Source organism: Urocitellus parryii, chromosome 2, assembly GCF_045843805.1.
Source record: "Urocitellus parryii isolate mUroPar1 chromosome 2, mUroPar1.hap1, whole genome shotgun sequence".
NCBI classification, from domain to species: Eukaryota; Metazoa; Chordata; class Mammalia; order Rodentia; family Sciuridae; genus Urocitellus; species Urocitellus parryii.
The window spans coordinates 172,793,347-172,810,490 of NC_135532.1; the positions used below are offsets into that span (position 1 = coordinate 172,793,347).

The 17,144-nt window shown below is 35.9% G+C and overlaps 1 protein-coding gene across 4 annotated transcripts in view; it reads right to left on the reverse strand.

Annotated features, from left to right (window-relative positions):
* Positions 1-1,798: 1,798 nt before the first annotated feature.
* Osbpl11 (oxysterol binding protein like 11) overlaps positions 1,799-17,144 on the reverse strand; it is an 80,713-nt gene continuing 65,367 nt past the window's right edge. For all 4 annotated transcript variants that reach the window (XM_026395530.2, XM_026395511.2, XM_026395504.2 and 1 more), the window contains exons 12-14: positions 12,244-12,426; positions 6,672-6,825; positions 1,799-3,507 (exon numbers count right to left, since the gene is read on the reverse strand). In XM_026395530.2, coding sequence (XP_026251315.2) covers positions 3,442-3,507; positions 6,672-6,825; positions 12,244-12,426 — 403 coding nt within the window. In that variant the 3' untranslated portion in view covers positions 1,799-3,441. The remainder of the gene's footprint in view (positions 3,508-6,671; positions 6,826-12,243; positions 12,427-17,144) is intronic.

The following is a 17,144-nucleotide window of genomic DNA, read 5'->3' on the forward strand; positions in this document are numbered from 1 at the left end:
AATATTTCACAAAAGGTACAGGTTGATAAGTATTATAAAAATGGTAAATAAACAAAAGCAAAGAAATGGCTGCAACATTATATTACTCAGGCTTGGAATTTTTTTTTTTTTTTTTTTTTGGTGGTACTAGGGATTGAACCCAGGGGTGTTCTACCCCAAAGCTACATTCCCACCAGACCCAATTTTTTTTTTTTTTTTTTTTTTTTTTTAGACATGGTCTCACTGAGTTACCCAGGCTGGCCTCAAACTCGTGATAATCCTACCTCAGTCTATAAATCTGCTGGGACTATAGACATGTGCCACCACACCTGGCTCAGTCTAGTCTTGGACTTCTTAATACAACTTGTATGCACCAGAGGGAAGTGTACATTTAAAATTTGGCCCAAAAGAAAGAGACTCAAATATGTAACACTCTATATAAACTTCTGTTTTCCTGGCTAAACAATAACAAGGTGAAGATAAATAATCCAAACCAAACTCCTAGCTCTTTTTTGTTTTCTTCTTCTTTTTTTTTTTGGTGGTGCTGGAGATCGAACCCAGAGCCTTGTGCATGTAAGGCAAGCATTCTACCAACCGAGTTACATCCCCAGCCCCTTCGAGCTCTTTTGAGGGGAATAAACTGCAGCTTCTGGAAACAGATATTGCTTCTTCTTCACTCTGGGACCTCCCTGGCTGTAGGAGAGCAATGGGATGTCAAGATAGGGACAAGGTAAACAATTGTCATCAAGTAGTACTCAGTCAATGCTCTTAAAGAATTTGGCCCAATAACATGGAAAGACTACAATTACTCTTAAATGTATAATTTCTTAAAGTGTTTAAAAACTTGTTTTCAATAATTCTTAAAAAAGCTCAACAATACAAAGAAATAAATGGGCACTTGAATGGTTCAAACAACAAAACAAAAAGCTCTGGCTTCACATTTTATATCCTTGATCCAGTACATTTAAACATAAAACATTTCCTATTTATTTATTTATTTTTGGTACTGGGCACTGAATCCAGGGGCATTTAACCACTGAGGCACATCCCCATCCCTTTTTTAATTTTTAAATTTAAAAAAAATTTTTTAGTTGTTGATAGACCTTTCTTTCTTTTCTTTCTTTTTTTTTTTTTAATTTATAGGTGTTGCCGAGAATCGAACCTAGTGCTTCACACATGCTAGGCAAGTGCGCTACCGCTGACCACATCCCCAGCCCATCTCCGGCCCTTTTTATAACTTTTTAAAATATATTTATTTATTTATTCTTTTAGTTGTAGTTAAACACAATACCTTTATTTTATTTATTTATATGTGGTGCTGAGGATCCAACCCAGGACCTCGTATGTGCTAGGGGAGTGCTCCACCGCTGAGCCACAACCCCAGCCTCCCCATCTCCAGCCCTTTTTAATATTTTATTTAGAGACAGATTTTTGCTGAGTTGTTTAGTACCTCACTAAGTTGCTAAAGTTGGCTTTGAACTCACAATCCTCCTGCCTCGGCCTCCCAAGCTGCTAGTATTATAGGCGTGGGCCATTGTGCCCAGCAAACATTTTAGTTTTTGATATAGGGTCTCCCTAAGTTGCCGAGTGAGGCTCACTTCAAACTTGTGATCCTTCTGCCTCAGCCTCCTGAGCTACTAGGAATAGACATAAGCAAATCGGCTAAATATTTTAATTTTTCATTAAATTACACGCTAAGCTGGAGATTCCTGAAGGTAAGGATTTAAAGAGAAAAACTGATGGTTCCGCAATGAGCAGGGCAATAATTCTACTAAATGAAACTTCCCTTTTCTTTCTATTCATAAAACAGACAAATGCATCATTGCTCTCTACTTTTATTATTTTTCAATTTTCTCAACACATGAACTATAGCTCACTTTGAGAGTTTTCAGTGCATTTCACAGCAAAAAATGAAAGGGAATCATTAAAATGGTTGTACACAAAACAATTCTTTTTCTTATAATTTACAATTTGTTGAAAAAATTGTTTTGTAATTTTCATCCTACTATCACCCCTCCAACAGAACACAATTTATCAGAGCACAAAGCTTAAACTTCTTATGATGATGCAACAGACACAGCCATCTACCACGGCTGATGAATAACAGGTACATATTATGCACACTGATTGGAAGACCACATCAGAAGAAACAGAGTAAGGCACCACTCTTGGAAAATTAAGGTAGCTTGCAGTAACAAGTGCTGAGCACCATAAGCAGGTACTCAATAAATACTTGACTGAATGATGAAAACCATAATTAGAGCTATTCTTTTAATTGCCAGCAATTCTTCAACCTCAATAAAATACTGATTTTAAAAAAGATTTGTACCTGAATACAACTTCCTGATATCTTTTTATTTCATACTTTCCTCAGCATTTAAGTTTACTTGAAAATAAAATAAAACCATACATTCCATGTGTTCAGTCACATATACATGTATAACTGAATTACTGACAAATACAAATAGTCATTTGTTTTAACTTTTGAATGAACAGAGGTAAAATAAGCAAACTTATTCAGAGGGATAGTACATAATACTGAATATTAACCTGCAAGTGAAAAAAAGATAAGGAAAAAAAAGTAACAGTTTTATTTTTCAATATTTGCTATTTTCTTTAATGCCTTAGTTCTTAAAAGGCCAAAATCTCATCATATTGACATGAACACATTTAAAAAATTGTCTCTCAAGTGTAATATTTAATAAAACTAGATATTGAAAAATGTTCTGAAATTTTTCAAGTCAAGGTTGTTTTCAAGTATATTAAAATGCTCAGAAGAAAAAATTCTCCATGGTTATAATTCTAATCAATTTATAAATATTCTTTTTAAAAGAGTTCCAACAGAGGTGGATAATGGATAAGTTCCTCAGACACAGGCACACAGTCTTTTTGAAGAAAAAGAATGCCTTGTTACTACAATCTGGTGATTTTTTTTTTTTTTTTTTTTTTTTAAATAACACTGATTTCAGGCACAACGGCTGAATCCACTTCTGGGTCATGTTCTTCCTCCTCTTGGTTGGTTTATAAGAGTAGTGAATACTTCAGTTATGGATAGAAAGCAAAACACAAACTCTGGAAGACACTTCACTTTTCACTACAAAGAAATCAAAGTCATTGAGTCCTCACTGTTGTGTGTATCCGCTGCCCCTGTGCAAAAATAGGTATTCAAACAGCTTTAAGGACCAGGAACTAGATGAAAGATTAATCATCTAAAATTCAGGTAAAAGGTTTTAAGATGGTATTGCTCACATCACATGAACAGGTTGGTGAGAGGTCCCTCGTGTTTTTTTAACACTTTGGTCTTGCTGCAGTATAATAGTGCCCAAGTAGGTATATTCATGTTCAGTTAGTTTCCGTCTGTGCAATCAGGAAGCAGGTCACTCAGTGCAATGAATCCAGTCCCGATAGGTTGAGGGTAAACAGAGAAGAACCTCATTTGGTCAAGTCTTAAGAGAGCATGTGTCACTCTGCTGCTTGTGCTGTTGAAATTACTTTCCAAAGGGGTTTGTGATAAACCCAGCCATCTCCCTGAAATAAGGAGAAGGGGAAGAACAATTCAGCTAATATTTTCAAAATTAAAACCAAAACTAGAACTACATCTTCACTGAAATGGAATTCTATTTTATCATTTAATAAGACAACTTTTTGTGAAGTAATAAAGTGTCTGTGCTTAAGATGTCAGTTTAGCTAGAATTGTGTGAGATCTAGTACAGGAGAACCTAGGTTGTGACCTATGGACATTTTTTTTTTTTTTTTTTTTTTTTTTTGCAGGAGTCACGTGCAGCAATTCTGCCATTTTTGCCAAGATGCTACAGATTGAGGCTCACTCAATTATGGGCCACAGGTGGATAGCAAAGAAATGTCATGAAGGTATTAGCTGTTTTCCTATCTGGCATCTATACTATCCAAATGCTGTTTTTTTGGTTCTTTCTGACTTTTTTGGGTCCTATGAATAGGATACTGGAAGGAGACAGAGAGTCAAAGAGTGAACTAAAAATGGGAGAAGAGTAAAGTGAAGAAAGAAGAGCTATAGTGAATGTGGGCTTCAGCTCACTGGGTAGGAACTTAGCAGAGTTAAGATCAGGGTAGCGAAGATCATAGTTCATTGTTTATAGTACTAGGCAGAGTCAGATGTGAACCTATGTCTGTACCCCTGTGTGTCCTTCAATTTATTTGTATTTATTTATTTATTTGAATAGGAGCCAACTCAATTTTATTTAGGAAGTAAGACTAGTTTCAAACTGCTCATGGGGGAAAGCTGAGGCAGTGTTCTACAAACAGAAAGTAACAGAATCCAAAAGCATTTACAAACTAGGAAGTGAAAAATAAATTTTCCTTAATGTAGTAAAAATAATAGTTTGATTTGGAGCTGGGGGCATTTATTCTACAAAAATACTTTATGATACATGGTTACTCTGAGATATGCAACTCCATCCTGGCCCTTAGGAATCTTTCTCATATCCTTTGTGTGTTGTTCTAATTCATTGCAACAACAAATATTTACAGTTCCAGGTATTGCTGTAGGTGCTTTGGATTCAACAGAGAACAAAAATGGACAACACATTTCTGCCTTCTGGAAGCTTACATTTGTCTGAGATACAGAAACAAACAACCATTTAATAAAATATGTTAAATAAAAGAAGGAGTAAGAGAAATCTGGCATGTCCCATCATGCTAGGAATTAGAAGAACTTCATAAGTCACAAAGGATGATTTTAGTAATAAATGAAAGCAACTGCAAGGTGGTCTGCAGTGCAAAATTCATGATAAACTATGTGAGTACAAAGTGCTGTTGCTTCACAGTGGTCTCAGCTACCAAAAAATCACCCTGAAAAACTGTGTTTAAGGTTGGGCATGGTGGAATACACCTGTAGCCCCAGCAGCTCCAGAGGCTGCGACCGGATGATCATGAGTTCAAGGCCAGCATCAGCAACTCAGGGAGGTCCTAAGCAACTCATCGAGACTCTGCCTTTTGGATTGTAAAGAACTTTCCTAGGATCTAACTACTAATATTTCTGGTGTATTGGCAAGGATGTGATGACGGTGCTGGTCTTGAGAGACCTGTGTGGCGGGTGGTTCACGCTGAAGTCCATTGTGCCCCTCAGACCAAACAGGATGGCTCCACCAGAGAATTCTGGGATCTCCTTCACCTAGAGAGCCTGCACTGGATAGAGCAGCTTCCAACACCCAGACTCTCTGGTATGTTCCTATAGAACATACCTCTTTAATAATTCCTGTGCAGTCTCTGGAAAAGGTAAGGTCCGGGGACCCAGGATTATAGAAAGGCCTGTTCCTAAAGACAGAATGAGAGACTGATCACCTCCCAGGGCCACCTGTCAATTTATTTGTATTTTTAAAAATATTTTTTATGTATTTACTCTATTTACCTTCTTCCAAAAAATGATTTAAGGATGGCAATTATTTGGCTCATGTGACAAGGATTCCCTCCTTAACCAAACTAGTCAGACTCCTTTGAGTTGTCTTCTTGAATAAGCCTCAATCCTTGACCTACTGAGCCCAGTTTTAGCAAAGAATCCTGAGGACCAATTTACTGAGAATACACCATCCTTGATATCTAATTAAGCCTTCCCACTTCACTCTCAAAAATAAATAAGTACCTCTTAATAATTTTCCATCCTCCCCTTCACCCCAACTAACTCAAATTCCCCACTTGTTACTACTGTTTTCAAAATTGAGTGCAATCTATCTTCTACTGCACTAATCTTTAAAAAAGAAAAAAAATATATATTTTTAGTTGTAGACATACCCAATACCGTTATTTTATTTCTTTATTTTTATGTAGTGCTGAGGATTGAACCCAGTGCCTTATACATGTAAGGCAAACGTTCTACCAACTGAGCTACTTGAATAAAGTCTTCCTTCCTATCACAGTAATTTCTCCTTCACAATAGCAACCACAAGGTTGTTAATTAAATCACCTGGTGGATAAATCGTAATTCATGTTGTTCCAAAAAGATGTCAGCTAATCACATTATAGAATGTTAGATTTAGAAGAGAAGACATGCTGTCTGATCACCTCACTTTACAGATGAAGAAATGGAGGCTATGGGAAGCTAAATGAATTGCCCAACTTCATCTAGGAAGGGACAGAGCTCTTTTCAGTAAGTCCTCAAAGGCTGTGCCTTCAAATGCCTGCCCTTGTACACATTTTCTTTTTTGATCTTCACACTGTGCTTATTTACTCACATTTTATAGCTGGGGAAACTTAGCTTAGAAATGGCAAATGAACTATCCAAGGTACATTCTAGGGTCAAACTTAGCATATATACTACCTATTTGTGTTACATACAGGAAATTTGAAACATTCACTTAAGAAGATAAAACCGATAGATTCTAATGGGAAGTGTTTAATAGCAAATGGGGGGAAAAATGGAAGATCCATCTATCTATCTCTCTCTATTTTATCTCTCTATTCTATCTATCTATCTGTCTACTTATCTCAGAGGGAGAGTAGAGGGACATTAATTTTTAAAAATAAAATGTATACGTTATGGCTCAGTGGTAGAGCACTTGCCTGGCATGTGTGAGGCCTTGGGTTCAATCCTCAGCACCACATATTAGTAAACAAATTAATAAAATAAAACTTATAAGTGATAGCAATTCAACAAAGCCTGGTAAGCCAAAGTTCTAAGCAGAGATATGAATTTTAGCCTGAATTCCTATAGAACATACCTCTTTAATAAAATATTTGGTTTTCCAAGGTGTGCCTGTTTCAGTACGGTGCCTTTCTTCTGTCCTCTGCCGTTCTTCCAGTGTTCGTTTATGCTCTGTGGCCTTATCAATTTCAGATTCCCTCAGAGAGTCTGTCACATTTTTCCATAATCGCCTAAAATCCAAAAACTGCATATTTCACATTTGTTTTTTAAAAGATAATTAAATAGGGTGATAGCCTCAAAATTACAATGATTTCTAAAAATTACATTTGCTAAATCAAATCTGCAATTTTATGCCTATGAGTTACCACAGTACTGACACTATGGCCCTAAGGTTGATATTCAGGTTGCTTTTGCTTCTTTTAAAATTAAAACTAATTTTCTTTCTTTCCTCTCTTCTTTTCTTTCTTTTTGGTACTGTGGACTAAACCCAGGGGTGCTTTACCACTGAACCACATCCCTATCCCTTTCTGTTTTACTTTGAGACAGGGTCTAAGTTGCTGAAGTTGGCTTTGAACTTATAATCCTCCTTCCTCAGCCTCCTGAGCGGCTGAGATTATAGGGGTGCACCAGTATGCCTGGCCCATTTGTATTTTTGAACATGATGAAATATCAGGACTGGTTTTCAGTATTGCACAAAAGTCAGTGTTGCACAGTGGTCTTTGAGAGAAGCAAACTAATGAGGGGAATCCTATGAGTGCTTCAACTTATTGCCTAGAGAATTTACAGGCCATAGGAAGGGAGAAGTTGAAAACTCAAGCAAATGAAAAACACCAGAATAATTCTATCAGGGAAGAATAGTCTGTTCAATAAATGGTGCTGGGACAACTGGACATGCATGCAAACAGCTGAACTCATTAGATCCTCATATCACACCACTGTTAGAAATTAACTCAAAGAGGATTATAGATTTCAATGTAAGGCTTCTAACATTAAAACACCAAAGAGAAGCTTATAGGAGAAAATCTTTGAGACTTCAAGAGATTTCTTAGGTACAATACCAAAACCACAATTCATAAAACCCATTGATAATACTACCTTATCAAAAGTAAAAACTTATATTGAAAAAACACAATAAAAAAATGCTGAATGCAGTGGTGCATGCCTGTAATCCCGCAGCTTGGGCAGGTGAGGCAGGAGGATTGAAATTTAGAGGCTTCAACAACTTAGTGAGATGCTAAGCAACTTAGAGAGACCCTGTCTCAAAATAAAAAGGAAAAAAAGTTGGAGATGTGGTTCTTGAAGTGCCCCTGGGTTCAATCTCACCCACCAGTCACATACAAAAAAGAAGAGTAGGAGACTAGGAAAAAAGTTGTAGAATACATGTACAATAAAGAATTTTAATCTAGAATTTACACAGATCTCCTACAACCCCAAAGGAAGACAGACAATTCAATAGAAAAAATGGGTAAAATATATAAAAACACATTTCATAATGAAGAGAGATAGCTAACAAGTCCTTGAAAATATGGCCAATACCATTCATTAATCATTAGGGAAATATAAATTAAAACCATTTTTATTTCATACCACTAGAATGGGTATAAGAAATAATACAGCCCGGTGCAGTGGTGCACACCTGTAATCCTAGCGGTTCAGGAGGCTGAGCCAGGAGGATTGCAAGTTTAAAGCCAGCCTCAACAAAAGTGAGGCATAAACAACTCAGTGAGTCACTGTCTCTAAATAAAATACAAAATAGGTTTAGGGATGTGACTCAGTAGTGACTGAGTGCCCCTGAGTTCAATCCCCAGGACCAAAACAAACAAACAAACAAACCCCCAAACAAACCAAATAATACAGACTCTATTAGCATAGACATGGAGACATTAGAACCTTAAACATTGCTGGTAGGAATGTAAAATGGTATAGTTATTTTGGAAAATAGTTTGGCAGTTTTTCCAAAGTTTAAACATAAAACTACCATACAACCCAGCAACTGTACGTGTAGTATTTATCCAAGAAAACAAAGTATTCACACAAATTTCTACAAAGTTTCCACAACAATATTATTCATCACAGCTTAAAACTGGAAATATCTATCAACTGCTGAATTGATATGTAAAAGATAATATATCCACACAATGGGATACACATAGTTTAGCAATAAAAAGGAGTGAACTGATACATGCTACATCACGGATAACCCTCAAAAATATTATGCTAAAGAAAGAAGGCAGAGCATAATAGATGGCATACTGATTATAGGATTCTATTTATAGAAAATATATAGAAAAGACAAATTTACAGAGATAGAAAGTAGATTAGTGATTACATGGATCTGGGGATAAGAATGAAGTTAACTGTAAATGGGTGAGAAGTACCTTAAGGTAGGAGGAAAAGATTATAAAAATGATTATTGTAATGATTGTACCACCCAAGAGAGTTACCAATACAGTTGAATCTATAATGAAACAGGTTAATAATTTTATAATTTATAAAACGTATCTTTATATATGAAGTTGTGTTTTTAAAAAAATGTGGAAATACATATCTTTATATATAAAGTTGTGTTTTTTGAAAAATGTGGAAATTTTAATGTCAAAGTACATTTCAAAGTAAGGACTACTACTGACAGAAGAACATTTTATAATGATCAAGGATCAATACATCAATAATACAAACCAATTATCAATGTATATACCCCTAACAATAGGGTTTCCAGTAAAATAAATTAACTTGCAGAACTGTAAGGAAAAATATTTAATAATAATCGGAATTTCAATAACTGATCTCGGTTGATAGAATAAATTACAGTAAGGATATAGAGAACATGAAAATTACCGCCAATTTGCTTGACCTAAGTCATATTAATAGGACACTCACCCAATATCAACAGAAAGCACATTTGTGTCAAGTACACAGGAAACAGTTACCAAGATAAAAAACATTCAGGGTCATAAAACAAATCTAAGGGGCTGGGGGTTATGGCTTAGTGGTAGAGTGCTTGCCTAGGATGTGCAGGTTCAATCCTCAGCACCACATAAAAATAAATAGATACTTAAAAAAAATCTAAAGGATTAAAAACAAATTTAAAGTAATAAATCATACAAAGTACATTTGTTATGGTTTGGAATGTGAGATATCCCCCAAAGCTCACATGTAAGACAATGCAAGAAGGTTCAGTGGAAAAATGATTATATTGTGAGAATCTTAACCCAATCAGTGATTAATTAATCCCTTGATAGGGATTAACTGAGTGGTAAACTGAAGGGGTAGGGTGTAGATGGAGGAGGTGGGAATTGGAGGCATGTCTTTGGGGTATATATTTGTATCTGGCAAGTAGAGTCCTCTCTACTTCCTAAACATGTGAGCTACTTCCCTCTGCCACACTATTCTGCCATGATGTTCAGCCTCACCTTGAGCTCTGAAGAATGAAGCTGGCCTTCTATGGACTAAGACCTCTGAAACTGTGAGCCCTCATATAAACATTTCCTCTGCTACAACTGTGTTGGTTATAGTGGTGAAATAGCTGACTAAAACAACATTCTTTGACCAAAATAAAATTAACTTAGAAATGAATAATGAAAAGATTTCTGGAAAACCTCCAAGTATTTGGAAATTAACAATAATATTTTAAAATAATTTCATAAGTCAAAAACAAATTTAAAAAAAAGGACCTGGGGACATAGCTCAGTGTAGAGGACTTGCCTAAAGTGTGTGAGGCCCTAGAATCAATCCCCAGCACTGCATAAAATCAGTCTATCAATCACTCATGAGGGAAACCAGAAAATATTTCAAAATGAAAACATCAAAACTTGTAGAATATAAATAAAACAGTCCTTAGAGGAAAATATATAGCATTAAACGTTTAAGAAAGAGAAAAAAAGAAAACCAATTCAAGGGTTAAACTCTGGCCTTTTTGTACATAAATTTTTAACTTAACATAACAAGATCCAACTGTTTATTTATTGTCTATTTGTGTCTGTTGTTTTCATGCTACAACATCAGAGTTAAATATTTGTGGCAGAAGCCATCTGGCCCTTAAATTTATTCTTTATTATTTTACAGGAAAGGTTTTCTCACCACTGGTTTAACGGCCAGTTTAAGTAATTAGAAAAAAATACTAGCAAATGATGACCAAGTAGAAAAAAATGAAATAAAAAAGAGCAGAAACCAATTTTTAAAAACACTTAAAAATCAATGAAACTGCCAGGCACAGTGGGACATACCTGTAATCCCAGAGGCTCAGGAGGCTAAGGCAGAAGAATATGACTAGGTGCATTTGTTTTATTGATTAATTTTATCTCTTTAAATGGTTTCTCTCCCCAGTGGGCATTTCTTTTTTGTTGTTGTTGTTCTACTTAGTTGTATTTGATAGCAGAATGCATTTCAATTTATCATACACAAACGGAATGCAACATTTCAATTCTCTGGTTGTATACATTGTAGAGACGCACCATTCATTCAATCATACATGTACTTGGGGTAATGATGTCCATCTCATTCCACCATCTTTCCTACCATCATAACCCCTCCCCTTTGCCCAATCCAAAGTTCCTCCATTCTTCCCATGCCCCGCCCCCATCACAGATCAGCATCCACTAATCAGAGAAAACATTCAGCCTTTAGTTTTGGGATTGGCTTACTTCACTTAGCATGATATTCTCCAACTCCATCTATTTACCTGTGAATGCCATAATTTTATTCTCTTTTAATGCTGAGTAATATTCCACTGTGGTATATATACCACAGTTTCTTTATCCATTGATAGGCATCTAGGTTGGTTCCACAGTTTAGCTACTGTGAATTCAGCTGCTATAAACATTGGTATGGCTGTGTCACTATAGTATGCTGATTTTAAGTCCTTTGGTAGATTGAGGAGTGGGATAGCTGAGTCAAATGGTGGTTCCATTCCAAGTTTTCTGAGGAATCTGCACACTGCTTTCCAAAGTGGTTACACCAATTTGCAGTCTCACCAGCAATGTATGAGTGTACCTTTTCCCCCACATCCTCTCCAACACTTATTATTGCTTGTATTCTTAATAACTGCCATTCTGACTTCCCCAGTGGGCATTTCTGTATCTGTGAATTATCCTATTGTATTATTTGTCCACTTTCCTATTGAGGTGTCCTCCTTTTTGCTAATGATTTGTAAGAGCTTTTATGATGATGATAGTAATCCTTGATTCTTTAATGTTAATATTTTTGTTCAGTTTAGTAAGAGCTTTTATGATAATGATAGTAATCCTTTGATTCTTTAATGTTGTTAATATTTTTGTTCAGTTTACAAATATTTGATATAATGCATTAGTTGGTAAGAGGTTTAAATGCATCAGATCACTTCAATCTTTTTAATTTAGATGAGAAGGAAGCTGATGCAAACTGGTACAGTGACTTATCCGAGGTAACAAATTATTTAAAAGGCCTAGATTAAGATCCAGAACTTCTAAGTTTCCTGGATGGAAGCAAAGATAATGTACTGGGGCTGGGGTTGTGGCTTAGTAATAGAACGCTTTCCTAGCATGTGTGAAGCACTGGGTTTGATTCTCAGCACCATATATAAATAAATAAATAAAATAAAGGCCCATCAACAACTAAAAATATATATATTAAAAAAAGAAAGAAAGAAAAAAAAAAAAAGGACGACATACCTGGATTCAAATGGATCCTGCTTCTCCAGCGGTCTTACTCTTTTCTTTGTTATGGCCAATTTAGTCAGGTCCACATACTTTGTCTCTCCATTGCTATAAGTGAACTCGAGAACACTATTCCATTCCCCTTGCACTCTGCATACCACAGTGTTGGTAATGTTATGCTTTACTTCAGCTGTAACCCTAGAAGCAGGCAGAAAATAAAGATATATTCTAATAATGATAAGTGATACTAAATTGATTTCTTAGGTTCTGAGCCCAAGAACACAGCCTGCATATTCAGTTTAAAAAAGTTACAGAGCTCATTTAAATTAGTGGGCATCAAACAAACTCCTTGTAAATTTCATAATACTTTCCTAGATAATTTCTTTTCAAACATCAATTTTAGTCTTTAGATAGAATATTAGGCATCAAGGCCAGACATGGTGGCATACATCTGTAATCCTTGTGGCTCCGGAGGCTACAAAAGAAGATCTCAAGTTCAAGGCAGCCTCAGCAACTTAGTGAGCCACTGTCTCAAAAAATAAAAAGTGCTGGAGATGTGGCTCAGTAGTAAATTGCCCCTGGGTTAAATCAACAGTACCCGCTGCAAACCTCCAAAAAGAATAATAGGCATCAAACCACAGACTTCATTACCATAAATAAAGTATGATCTTAAACATTTCCTTCTGTATTACAGTCTAAAATGTTTGGACACTATAATCTATTCAATTTATTTTTACGAGTCCTATTTAAAAATCTGGAGTTCTGGATATATCAAGTTTTGTATTTAAACCAAACGTTATGGTTTAGGTGTTAGGTTCCCCCCAAAAGCTCATGTGTGAAACAATTCAAGAAAGTTGAGAATTGAAAGGATTGGGTTAGGAGAGCCTTAACCTAATCAGTGAATTCATCCCTGACAGGAATTAACTAACTGAGTGGTAAACAGCAAGGTGTGGCTGGAGGAGGTGGGTAATTAGGACTGTGCCTTTGGGGTTTATATTTTGTCCGTGGAGAGGAAACCTCTCTCTCTCTCTCTCTCCTTCCTGATCATCATATCCTGAGCTGTGTTCCCACACCACATACTTTCTGCCGTGATGTCCTGCCTCATCTCAGGTGCCCAAGAAATGGAGTTGACCACCTATGGACTGAGACCTCTGAAACCCAGAATCCTCAAAATAAATTTAAAAAAATTTATTTATGTGGTGCTGAGGATCGAACCCAGGGCCTCACACATACTAAGTCAGCGCTCTACTGCTGAGCCACAACCCCAGCTCCCCAGATAAACTTTTCCTCCCCTAATTGTTCTCATCAGGTCTTTCGGTCACAGCCGTGAAAAAGCTGACTAAAACACCATATAAGCATAATTTTAAATTAAATGTAGAATCTAGACAAATCAATAAGTATAGAAAATATAAAAGGATACATTAAACATTTTAAAATCCTTTGTCTAAAACAGAAAAATCAAAAATGTATAAAAAATTTCACTATCAATATAAAACTCAGAGACCTTAAACACTGTTGATCAATTTTAATGAAGAATTATCTGGCTATTTAACAAAAAGACAGTTGTACTGATGCAGGTCAAATGAAGGCTAGAATAGGAATAGGCCTAATTATTTTTTTATTATGGCATTATCATTATACATAATTGTCGAGTTCTTTTCTTTTTGGGGGGTGGGGTTGGTACTAGGGATTAAATACAAGGGTTCAGGTGCACTACCACTGAGCTATAATCCCAGTCCAGTCTTTCTTTTTTAAAGGCAGGGTCTTGCTAAATTGCTAAGACTAGGTCTATAATTTTTAATGAAATATTAGGACACAGATCAGATTAGATAGGGTCAGATTAAAAGAGGGTCAAAACTCAGGCAACAATGGCAAAGGTTAAGATATAATTAGTGTTCCAGAGATTATATGGTTTAACAGACCAAAGGCATCAGCACAGGACTCCTAATGAGCATTTGTTAGGTATAAGCCAACAGAACATGAAAGACAAAGTGGAATTTAGGGAGCCCACAGTTTTTAGTCAGTTTGTAAGCAAACTCAGAGCTCAAAGAAGAGGTATAAAGAGATCAACAAATAAATGACCCAAGAGCCGAAACTTAGAGATCAAGGTATAAAAGGGCTTAGAATGCAAGAGCAAACCAAATATTCAAAATCAAAAGGAGTAATTGTAAGTCACTGGACACATCATGATTATCATCTGTTTGCTTACCATAAGGTGGGAACTTTGGGGTTGTGCTTTGAGGTATATGAACTTAAATAATTGCACTGCTAAGGATTTCTTGACAGACTGAATGTTTCTCATGATGTTCTTCCAAGTCTTCTGATCCCACTTGCCAATATCCTCCACTTCCTTGAAAACTTATCTCTAACCAAATAGCACATGAGATGACACTGCACACATATGTTTTCCCTTCTCCATCCAACCCAGAATTACATTTTCAGGACTGAGGAATAATAATCTATTTCTTACTTGTCTTACTTGATCTTTTTTTTTTTTTTTTAAAGACAGGGTCTTGCTAATGCTGTTCAGAGTGGAATCAAACCATTCCTGCTTCAGCCTCCCAAATAGCTGGGTCTACAGGTGAGCATGACCACACCTGGGTTACTTGGTCTTTCTTTTACTGCCATTATCCTTATCTCTCACAAGCCTTTCCACTGAATAAATAATCAGGTCTTTGCTCATAAATGCTGGGTTATAGAGTGCTTAGAGCACATGCACAGCAAAAGCAGCACAAAGAGAACTGGGGCAGGGGACAGAAGCCACACATACCAGAGGCTGGTTGTGAGGAACCCTGCAAAGGAACACAAGAAGAAAGAAGGACTTCACCTCAATTTACTAAAAACAATTCTTCACAACCATTTAATAAAGTGTTAACAAGCTTCTATAAAGTACCAAAAAGAAAATTCTTTGGATTCTCAGATCAGACTATCTCTTCACAGCTACTAAATTTTATCACTGTAGAATGAAAACATTCAGAGATGTCAAGTAAAATAACAGACGAGGCTCTGTTCCAATAAAATATGTATTTACACAAACATGTCAGACCAGATTTGGCTGAAAGGCTATAGACTGCCACCCTCTGGTCTAATTCAAAATACACAAAGAACTTTCACAACGATTTTCATCTAACTCATTTTACATACCAACATACTAATCCCTCTACTTGAAACGTCTTTCCTTTCTGGTTATAATCCTAGAATATCCTTCAAGTCTCAATTCAAGCACCACCTTTCTTATCTTCTGGCCTAAGCCCATACTAATCATATGGTAATCTGAGTTTGCCATACCCTCCCAAAAGACTATGTGCTCTCATCAAGCATGGGATGGGTTTCATCTCTGAATGCCCAATTAGTACTTAGCAGAGTGTCTAGTAAATAGGTGTTTAATAAATGTCTCAACTGATGAATAAGATTAATTCTCAAAGAGCTTAAAAGATATGTTCAAATTAATATCACAACCCAGAATGAGTAAGTGGGAACAAAAACATACACAAGAGGTCAATGTTTCTGGCATTTGCTGAACATTTACAATAGGCTAACATTTTACATAATTTATTTTTCAAGGCTTATAACTATTATATTTCTGAAGATGAGGAAACAAAGGCTCAAAAATTTAGATTAACGGCCCCAAATCACACAGCTAGTAAACAGTAGAGTCAGGATTTAAATATAGATCCAAATGAACTCTAAAGTTCAAGTCTTTACAATACTTGGAGGTACAAGTTTCCTCAAAACAACTTGACCTCAAGACTGACATAACCATGGTTTTGTAGCAGTGATATTTGAGAATTATTTTACAAGACAAAGGGAAATTAGAGAAATACCCAAAGAAATGAAGTTCAGCTCTGCTCACAGCCAACCTTTGCTTCTTCGTAGTAGTCTGGGCTTCCTGCCCAAACACACAGTATAAAGTTTAGGAATTTAGGGCTGGGGTTGTGGCTCAGTGGTAGAGCACTTGCCTCACAAGTGTGAGGCACTGGGTTTAATCCTAGCACCACATAAAAACAAATAAAGGCATTGAGTTCATATACAACTTAAAAAAAAAAGTTAGTTTATGCAAATGTTTCCTAATCTTGGGAGAAATGAGAAAAATTTTGCAATTCTTTAAAAGCATTACAGTCCAAGCAAAAAGATCATGGTATATGAATCAGAGAGACTAGTTCTGCTGAGGGCCTTAAAGAGTCTCAATTTCCTCATCTATAAAATGGACCTCTCCCTCAACAAGGCTGAGAGACTTTAGATAATGTTTATAAAAAAATTATTTACTTGTTTTAAGTATATTTTTACATGTGGCCACTCAGGCGACAAAAAGTTAAAGCTGGGATCAAAAGCTGTGGTTTTTCTGGCATGTCAACTTTGATATGTCTTTTCATGCTAGGCTCTGTGATTCTTAAAAATAGCCATTTATCTTACCTGACAATAACCGGGTTATTAGTTTTCTAGCTTTTTACATGACTGTTATGGTTTGAAATGAATATACTTCAAATAAATTCTACTCTTCATTTAACCATTGCTTTTGATAAGTATCTTTATGAAGGCAAGCATGATTTTAAGAAACAATTTGATCGAATGGCTAAGTATACATTATAAAACAGTTCTATAAACTTCCAAAACCAAAGGCAAACATTCAAATAAAGACATTAAATAACTCTAACAGGTTGAGACGTTGGCTACTCATGAGTACTATTAAGATGCTAACATTTTAATACACCTACTATGAGGTAAGTTCTCAAAACTGGGGATCACTTATTGCAGAGGCAACTGACAGGTCCTCTTTTTTAAAAAATATTTTTTAGTATTTTTTTTTATAGTTGGACACAAAACTTTTATTTATTTATTTTTACGTGGTGTTGAGGATTGAACCCAGTGAGTGCCTTGCACATGCTTAGGTGAGTGCTCTACTGCTGAGCCACAAC